Consider the following 8,138-nt stretch of genomic DNA (forward strand, 5'->3'; position numbering starts at 1 on the left):
ACCCATGCCTGCCGTGGCGGCCACCGGCGGTCGAGCGAGATCAGTGACGGGCACGGCGACCTTCACGTCTCCTCATCCTCGCCTTCGGACCCTGGCACGAACGTCTTTCAGGTGGATTAACGAGCAACTCGGCTCGTTAAGCTCGTGCTTGTTAAGGCTCGACTCATTAAGCTCGTTAAGATTAACGAGCAGAAAACCCTGGTCGGCTCGGCTCATTGAAAGCTCATTAAGCTCATGAGTGCTCACGAGCGCTCATTAACAGATTATAATGTGTTACGATACATAGGATAAATGTGTAGGTATGGTTTTTCAAGATGAGGTATGATGACTATAAAAAGAATGCACTAGTTTATTGCATCATATGTCGATTAGATGAATAGATGACGGAGGTGCTTTAAAAAGTTGGTCATGTAAGATGAAAATATGTGTTGTGTTGTTACTAACGAGCTTAATGAGCTACTCGTGAACTCGTTAGCTTGTTCGTTAAGCTCATTAAGCTTAATGAGCTGAAATAAATGATTGATTTTGTTTATTAAAAAGCGAGATACAAACTTAACGGGCCAAACTATCAAGCGCCCGTTAAGCTCGCGAGCTAGGAGCTTTTGTCGTCCACGCCTCCTGGCCAAGGAACCGGATCCTTTAACATTGAGAAAGAAAATTAGAGAAGTTACTATATCCTAACTTTCCTTCTTTCTATTCATATGATTATGGCTAAAATGACTTAAACTAATTTGTAAATTAATGATCTACTGTGTACATTTATAGTAATTACATACAAATAAATTAATGATGAAATAAAATTAATTTTAAATTATTTATATCTACAGTAAATATCAACAATAAACAACCAACTAACTATGTACTAACAGTCCCTAATTTTCCTTCTTTATTTTACACTAGGCAAACACTGTAGCACCGTGACTTTCCTTCGCAATGTTAGAGGATCCGCTTCCCCTGGCCAAGTCCAAAGGTGCTGTAGCAACACGTACCGAGGAAATATACTTGGTTGGCCACCACGTCGCAGCCTCCCGCATCCGCGCACGCCACGGCGCTCCTCCCCGCGCAGTCCACGAACAAGCTGTACTTGCCGATGCTATCCAGAGCTCTTCCCACCGCATCGCCGCCATGTCACCTTCTGCACTCTGGCCAGCCGCGCCATCGAGCCACCTCCTTCGGGATCCGTCATGACGAGCAGGAGGAGCAGCCGCTCTCCGTCCGCGATCAGGCGAGGCCCGAATCGCCAACGCTCGAACGCGGCGTGATCCGGGAGGCCGGTGGTGGGTAGCAGCTGGACCGTCTGGTCCGGGCTGTCTAGGCGGCGGAACTCCAGCAGCTCCGCGCGGTCGGTGATGCCGACGATGCGGCCGCGGATATCGATCACGGCTGTCACGACGGAGGCCTCGCGGGGGAGCCGGTGGTGCGTCCACTCCGGTGCTGGGTCTGGTGTCGGGAAGGGGAGGGAGAGGAGGGCGTGCTTGGAGACGAACAGGAGGAGGTGGATCTGGTCGGGGTGCTGACTCCAGTCGCGTAGGTCCGACGCGGGCGCCGGCGCCGGCCATTCTAGGTCGAATGCGGCCTTAGGTTGGTCTGAATTTGGATTTGGGAGGCCACGAGACTAACATCCAGATCAAAACTAGTAGGAGTATATCGACAAGCTGGCCCTAAATAAGGGGAATCCCCTAAACAAAATCCAGAACGAATCGCGGGTATACAATGGCGTGCGTATCATATGGAGATGCTGTTGGGCACGCCGCGGCAGGTGACCCCCGGCGGCGAGCTGGGGGCCAGCAGCTCGTACGGCAGCACCCCGGCGCCGCACCGGTTCCGCCTGCCGTGGTCGGCGTTGCGCCTCTCGATGGTCTCCTCGGCGCGGCGCACGTCGGCCGCGAACATGCCGTGCGCCGCCAGGGCCTCCTCGTCGCCCGTCCACGGCGCCGCGCCCTCGTCCAGGCTCTCGCCCAGGTACTCCTCGTCGGGGGAGTGCGTCGACAGCGTGTCCACCACCGCCATGAACTTGGTCGCCTCCAGCACCCCGGGCATCGCGTTGAGGAAGAACCGGTGCGGGTCCGCCAGGAACATGGCGTACTCCGCCGCGTCGCGCTCCGGGTCCGGCAGCAGCCGCCGCATCAGCGGCGGCCGGTTCGGGACGTAGCCGCCCAGCGGGTACTGCCCGAAGTTGAGCGCGGCGTGCTGCGCCGACGCGAGCCAGACGAGCGTGGTCAGGATGTTGGCGAGGTCACGCGGCGTGGACAGCGGCGGCCACCACGGCGCGTCCCGGAGGTCGGCGTGGCCGACGTGGATCGACTCGTGGTACCACTCCTGGAGCTCGTCGTCGGACTGGACCGTGCCGGCGTCCGGGTAGTAGAGCTGCACGTAGGACTCCACCCAGTTGCCAATGGCAGACCACAGCAGAAGCCCGTCGTTTGCATAAGGGTAATCCTCGATGAGAAGCCTGATGCCGTGAGGCTGTGTGGCGTCCTCCACAGCCACTCCCCTGAGAAGAGTGCCAAAATGTCAGTAACCATGATAGTACAATTTTTTTCAGTTGCAATGTCAGGCATGATGTTGTGGGAGGGTAGGCGTGCCTGCGGAGAAGGTCGGCGGGGAGGCCCTCGAGGTCGAAGCGCCAGTGGTTGCCGTAGTAGGCGGAGCTGATCTCGCCGGAGACAGGGCCGGGTGTGAAGCAGGACTCGATGACCCCTTCGGCGTTGATCAGGCTCTGCCGCGCAAGCGCATTGATCTCCAGCGTGTACCTCATGTGAGGGTGTAGGAGCTTGAAGATGGGGTGCATCGCGCTCATACGCCGGTGCGCAGCCAGGATGAATGGCTCCATTATAGCATGCGTCCTCAACCTGAAAGAGTTTGTCAGAATGTACATGGTAAGTATTCCGTGGTCACACTCTGCAGGAGGTGCTCCAGTTTTTGGAGACAGTTCAAGTAGCAGTGGCATGATTCAAATGCATGACTGGTTTTCACTTTCAGTGAGATTTCGATGAATTTCACTGAATTTCAAGTCATTTCGGTAGACACTGATATATTGACCTTCCAGTCAAAATATTTCAGTTGCAGTGAAGGAATTCAAATAATTTTCAAAAAAATTGCGCAAATTTTCAAATAAATTTTGGAATTTCAAGTGGACGTTTCGATCCTTTGGCCGAAATGCAAACAGAAATCACTGAAATTCAGTAATTTCGGTATTTACTGAAATATTTCTGAAACTGAAATTTAAAACCACTTCAACCTGAACAGTTGATAATGAAGGATGAACAAAATCATACCAGTGATTAACAAGCTGATGAACACCGGCGTCATTAGAGCTGACATGTGCCTTGCCAAGCATCCAGATCCAGTTGGATGTAGCATCACAAGCAGGGGTAAGGACCTTGCTTGGCTGAGGCTCCCCTGACTGGGCTGGAGGAAGAGAAAGCTCAATCGCGACCGGTTTCAATGTGCCACCTTGAGTCAGGAAGAAGATTGCCCTGGTTGCGTATGCTTTCCGCCCCTCGATCGCGTTGATCCGGTCCAAGAATGGCATGTACACATCATGGTGGTCTACAATGAAGAGCTTCTCCTTGTCTATTGCCTTTGTTCATAAGGTGTGTGATCAGAATCAGTACAAGAATGATCATTGGTACATAACTGAACATAAATTAAGACTCGGTCGTATGAAGGTACCTCTTGTACTGTCAGTCCGTTAAGCTGACCAGCAATGTGCTGTTCGGTAATTGATGATTCAGGTGGACCGTAGGTTGCAGGATCCAGCTTGCTCACTGGTGGAAAAACCTATTTCGATGTGAATTCCCAAAGTTATGTATTTATAAAATATATGGAAAATGGATTACTTTTACTGATCAACCCAGAAGTATATTAGTATTGCGGATTTCACTAGGGACCATGTGTTTTCTTAATTACCGTGAGCCTCTCGATGCTAACTGGGTTTATTCCTGCAACAGCTTGCCGCGCAAACTCATCATCACGGAGCCATGCAAACTTGTCCTCTGTGGAATGGGAGTCGCAGGATTAAAAGAAGCAACTCTCAGCGATCCTGAATCTGATCAAACATTTGGTGATGGCACACCAGCATAAGATAAACTGCGATGAACTTTACTTACTGGAAAGGATGCTAGGTGTGTCATAGCGAAGCATCCCTTCGCTCGACTCCTGAATCTTTTGGACAAATGGTATCTTCTGAAACAGGTGCTCCTGGAGGCCTAGCTTGAGCCTGAGACCCTCCTTGTAGAGGTTGTCAACGTGGTGGAAGCCTTGGAAGTTGTGGGTTTCAGCTGAGATTGATGCAATCAGCGACGGGATTAGGGTGTGAAGTACTGCTCGGAGCCTCCCTGATATGAAGGCTCCCTGTTTCAGCTCCTCAAATGTCTCATCTCGAGGTACATATATTCGATGCGGCTTCTCCACTCTGCTCTCGGATAGCATGTCTGCACCGCGGTTAGATGCACAATGTTAATTCTAATTTCTGTATCAGGTGAAATGGCAAATTGTTCTATCTGAAAAATTCAGTAGGGTCACTTTGTAGTTACTGTTTGATTGCCGGTCTTTGAAGTTATAACTAAGCATGCCATATCAGTCACAAAGAATTAAGAAATGCAATGTAGCACTATCAGAAAAAATAATACAACTACAAACTAAAAACTCAATTTCATGAAAAGGAAAATAGGAAATCAAACGACTGTTGAACCTTCGGTGGAAAGTAGTAAATACTGACAGTGGCCATGCACTCCAGAGACTGACAACAAAGAAGGTCCCACTATGTTTCTTATAAATTTTCACAGCCACCGGAACCGAAGAAACATGAGAAAGCTAAACAATATAACAGAATGTGCTAGATACAGTATATGGAGCTTCCTGGTTGCTACTGGACATACGGTTCCAACATAACTATTCTGTTCAGTTTGGCAACTCACGGTGTTTTACCCATGGAGCACGTCGAATAGATTTTGCAAGAATATGACCAGAACTAACTTTTAGGTCTTGTGTAAACCCATGCTTTTCCTTTGTCAAATTCAGACAACCTCATTGGATCAAACCATGTGGTCAAGGACTACTGCCTGATGGTTCAAGCTACCAAAGTCTGACAATGACATGGCCTTATGATCAAAAGAACTGGACAAGCACTGGTGGATATAGTTGGGCACTAAACACACACTTTTCTAGCTCAGGCCAAATTCTGTTTTCCACCATCTGATAAGGGATTCAAGAAGATAACAGAACTTACTAGTATCAGTTGGTGGACGACCGGTCCGACATCGACGTGGGTAAGGGATCTTGTCGCCTCCAAGGATGGGTCTGATGAACTCTTTCCCCCTATCTGGATTCCCCAGATCGTTGTACATTGCATAATCATATATTTGGTCAGATATCTTTCGAACCCCGGTGCCATCTCCTCGTAGATCTCTCAGCACCTTCTCCCTTATTTCTCTAAGCCCGGGAGGTGTTTGAGACGGTAAATACGGCTGCATGAGGAGATCATCCATACATTATCACAAATCCGGTAATACAAACTCTCGTAAACTGAGTCAAACATTAGCAAAAATCACTGTAGTAATCATTAAAGAAATCAACTATAAACCATGTGTTGGGGGAAAAGTCAACTATAAACCATTTTAGAATACGGCGACCACAGCTTAAGTTAGACGTGTTTATATATGAATTTGTGATAATGTCAGTGTTAACAGTGCTGGATCCTTCTCCACTATGAATTTTCAATGGTTCTTGACTATTTCTTTGGCGAATCCTAATAGATCGACGAGCCTGTCAGTGTTAACAGTGCTGGAAAACACACACACAATTTTTTTGCGAAGTTACGCATATATGACAATGATGTCCACTAGGTTGATAAATGCAGTGGGTTAGTGCCAAGAGATTGTTCTCGTACAGGCCACAGATTTTCTCTACTTGGGCCACAATGACATGTCTCGATCAAATCATGCGTTCAAATTGGCCTCCTAGATGTGCAGTTAATTACCTCCGTCACTTTATTTTATCAGATTCTACTTTTATTTTCAGACTGTAGCTAATGGCCTCCTTTCTCCCCCTCTATCAACATCATAGACAATGATGCACCACCAACTTTTAGCAGCGAAAACCTCGATTAATCAACGCATGATTGATATTACGTTTACGTGCACCCAGTCAGGACCATAACACAATGCTACCAAGTCCATGTCTCCCTCCTGAACCTGAAGCGAAAGAGAAGTGCACGCACGTACCTTGTTGCTGAAGAAGACCCTGTTGCCGTCGCCGGGCAGCTCCCCGGTGGTCTGCACCCAGGAGTTGCAGTCGAAGTAGACGGTGCCGCAGGGCAGCGCGCCCTCGACGACGACGCTCTCGAGGAAGAACTCGCGGTGGTGCCGGTTGGCCACGACGACGGCGCCCGGCTCGCCGAAGCCGGCGTCCACCGTGAACTCCGCCGTGTACACCACGTGCTCCCCCCTGGCGCCCCGCTTCGCGCACCAGTCCTTGATCGACGCCCCGCCGCTCCGCACCGCCTTGCTCGTCCCTGCCGACGGCGAGACGGATCCATGAGCGTCACGTGTGGCGGCAAAACTAGTTGGGAAACGTGGCAGCGGACAAAAGTAAAATCTGGGACTCCACGCAGCTTTGCCGGCCACATGTTGATGGGAGAAAAATAAGGGAGAAATGATGGGGAGGGGAGGAAAACATGCCGATTGCAGTCGTGCATGGTGATTCTGGTCGGCACCCTCCACAAAAAGAAAGCGATTCCGCCCGGTCACAAAAAGAACAGAAAGTGATTCTGATCATCAGCTTTGCAATATTCGGCAGTGGTTTTTTTGATATCATGGGGAGTAAACGTCCATGGAAAATGTAGAGGGAGTATCCTACTAGTGGAAACACTCCAGATGAATGACATGACCGTATCACAAAGACACCATTATTGGATCGTCCGGCTGCATCTCCTGGTCCTGGATCCGGCTGCCACCTACCAATTTGGTCTGGACCATCAACAGCAGACGAAGCAACAGCTCTGCGTATCTGCACTAGCTCCAAACAACTCGAACGAGCAGCGATCGGAACAAATATTTTGCCAAGATTGAACAGCTCCAAAGACGATTGGGGAAGTCAGCTCGGCCGAACTAGCACTAGTACCAGGAATGAACTGACAGCTCTGATTGAGAAAGAGAGGTAGGGAAAGGAAGGATGCTCTGATGCTTACTGGGATCGATCTTGGTGCTGACGAGCTCGAGCAGGACGCCCCGGCCGACCATGTCCCAGAGCGCGTCCAGGTGGCCCGCCACCGCCTCCTTGAGGTCCTCCTTCTGCTTCCGCCGCACCGTCACCGCCGCCCGCAGCGCCACCTTCCCCTGCGGCGGCCTCGCCGCCGCCCCCGCGCCCTTCCCGGCCGACGCCAGCCTCGGCAGCTCCTCGCTCACGGCCGCCACCACCTTCACCCCCCTCCTCCTGATCCTCCCCTGATGCCCCCGCCCTTCTTGCCGCAGCGGCGCGAAGCAGAGGTCGTTCCGGCTCCGGCCGGGCTGCGAACTCGAGGTCGCCGGCCGCGCTAGGCCGGCCCCGGCCAGCTCCCTGCACGAGGCTGCCATGCTAATAACCAGCTCCGGCTCCGGCGGACCGGATCTTTGATGGTTCCTGGCTGTGTTGTTTACTGTAGGTGGGAGGAGCTAGTGAGGTGAGGTGAGGTGAGGTGGTTAGCCGAGAGCCCCGCAGCGTTGGAGTAGTAGACTAGTGCAGCACTACGATGGAGCCGAGTCAGGGAGAGAGAAGAGTCGTGTGAGCCTTCTGTCCCGTTCGAGTTTTATATTTGCTGCAGTCAAGCGTGAACGGAGGAGGAGGAGGAGGTGTATGGAAGGGACACTACGACGAAGCTGCATGCTCGTTGTTTGACCGGTCGAGAGAGGAGAGCAGATGAGAGACGGGTGCAGCATTTTCGGGCTCTGGATGTGTGAATCCGTGCTTTTCCTGCTCATGAGAGCCGATCTCACTTGGTCCGTAGCCATGAGTCCTTGAAAAACTGCCTGTAGCTGTAGCATCGCTGAGTAATGCCACCCCTACGGGCTGGTTACTATCTCGTAGGGTGTAGATAGGTCCCGGTCGATCGAGATTTTATCAAGTAATCAGTCAAGTGACATTACATGCAAAAATAA

General features: G+C 51.0%; 1 protein-coding gene across 1 annotated transcript; it reads right to left on the minus strand.

Moving 5' to 3' along the window:
• Positions 1–1,598: 1,598 nt before the first annotated feature.
• On the minus strand, positions 1,599–7,764 carry LOC123084716 (probable lipoxygenase 6). Its single transcript, XM_044506210.1, has 9 exons — positions 7,193–7,764; positions 6,228–6,517; positions 5,234–5,471; positions 4,113–4,436; positions 3,913–3,998; positions 3,676–3,783; positions 3,279–3,583; positions 2,586–2,852; positions 1,599–2,494 (listed from the first exon to the last, which is right to left on the minus strand). Exons 1-9 carry the CDS (start codon positions 7,575–7,577, stop codon positions 1,726–1,728), a joined length of 2,772 nt encoding a protein of 923 aa, XP_044362145.1. The 5' UTR covers positions 7,578–7,764; the 3' UTR covers positions 1,599–1,725.
• Positions 7,765–8,138: the final 374 nt, after the last annotated feature.

The sequence above is a fragment of the Triticum aestivum genome, chromosome 4A, assembly GCF_018294505.1.
Source record: "Triticum aestivum cultivar Chinese Spring chromosome 4A, IWGSC CS RefSeq v2.1, whole genome shotgun sequence".
NCBI lineage: Eukaryota > Viridiplantae > Streptophyta > Magnoliopsida > Poales > Poaceae > Triticum > Triticum aestivum.

Coding starts and splice junctions, on each gene's coding strand:
- LOC123084716 (XM_044506210.1), bottom strand. CDS start 7,577: ATGGCAGCCTCGTGCAGGGAGCTGGCCGGGGCCGGCCTAGCGCGGCCG. Junction 3,784..3,912: donor TTAGCATCGAGAGGCTCACG/GTAATTAAGAAA, acceptor ACATCGAAATAG/GTTTTTCCACCAGTGAGCAA. Junction 2,853..3,278: donor CATCAGCTTGTTAATCACTG/GTATGATTTTGT, acceptor AAACTCTTTCAG/GTTGAGGACGCATGCTATAA.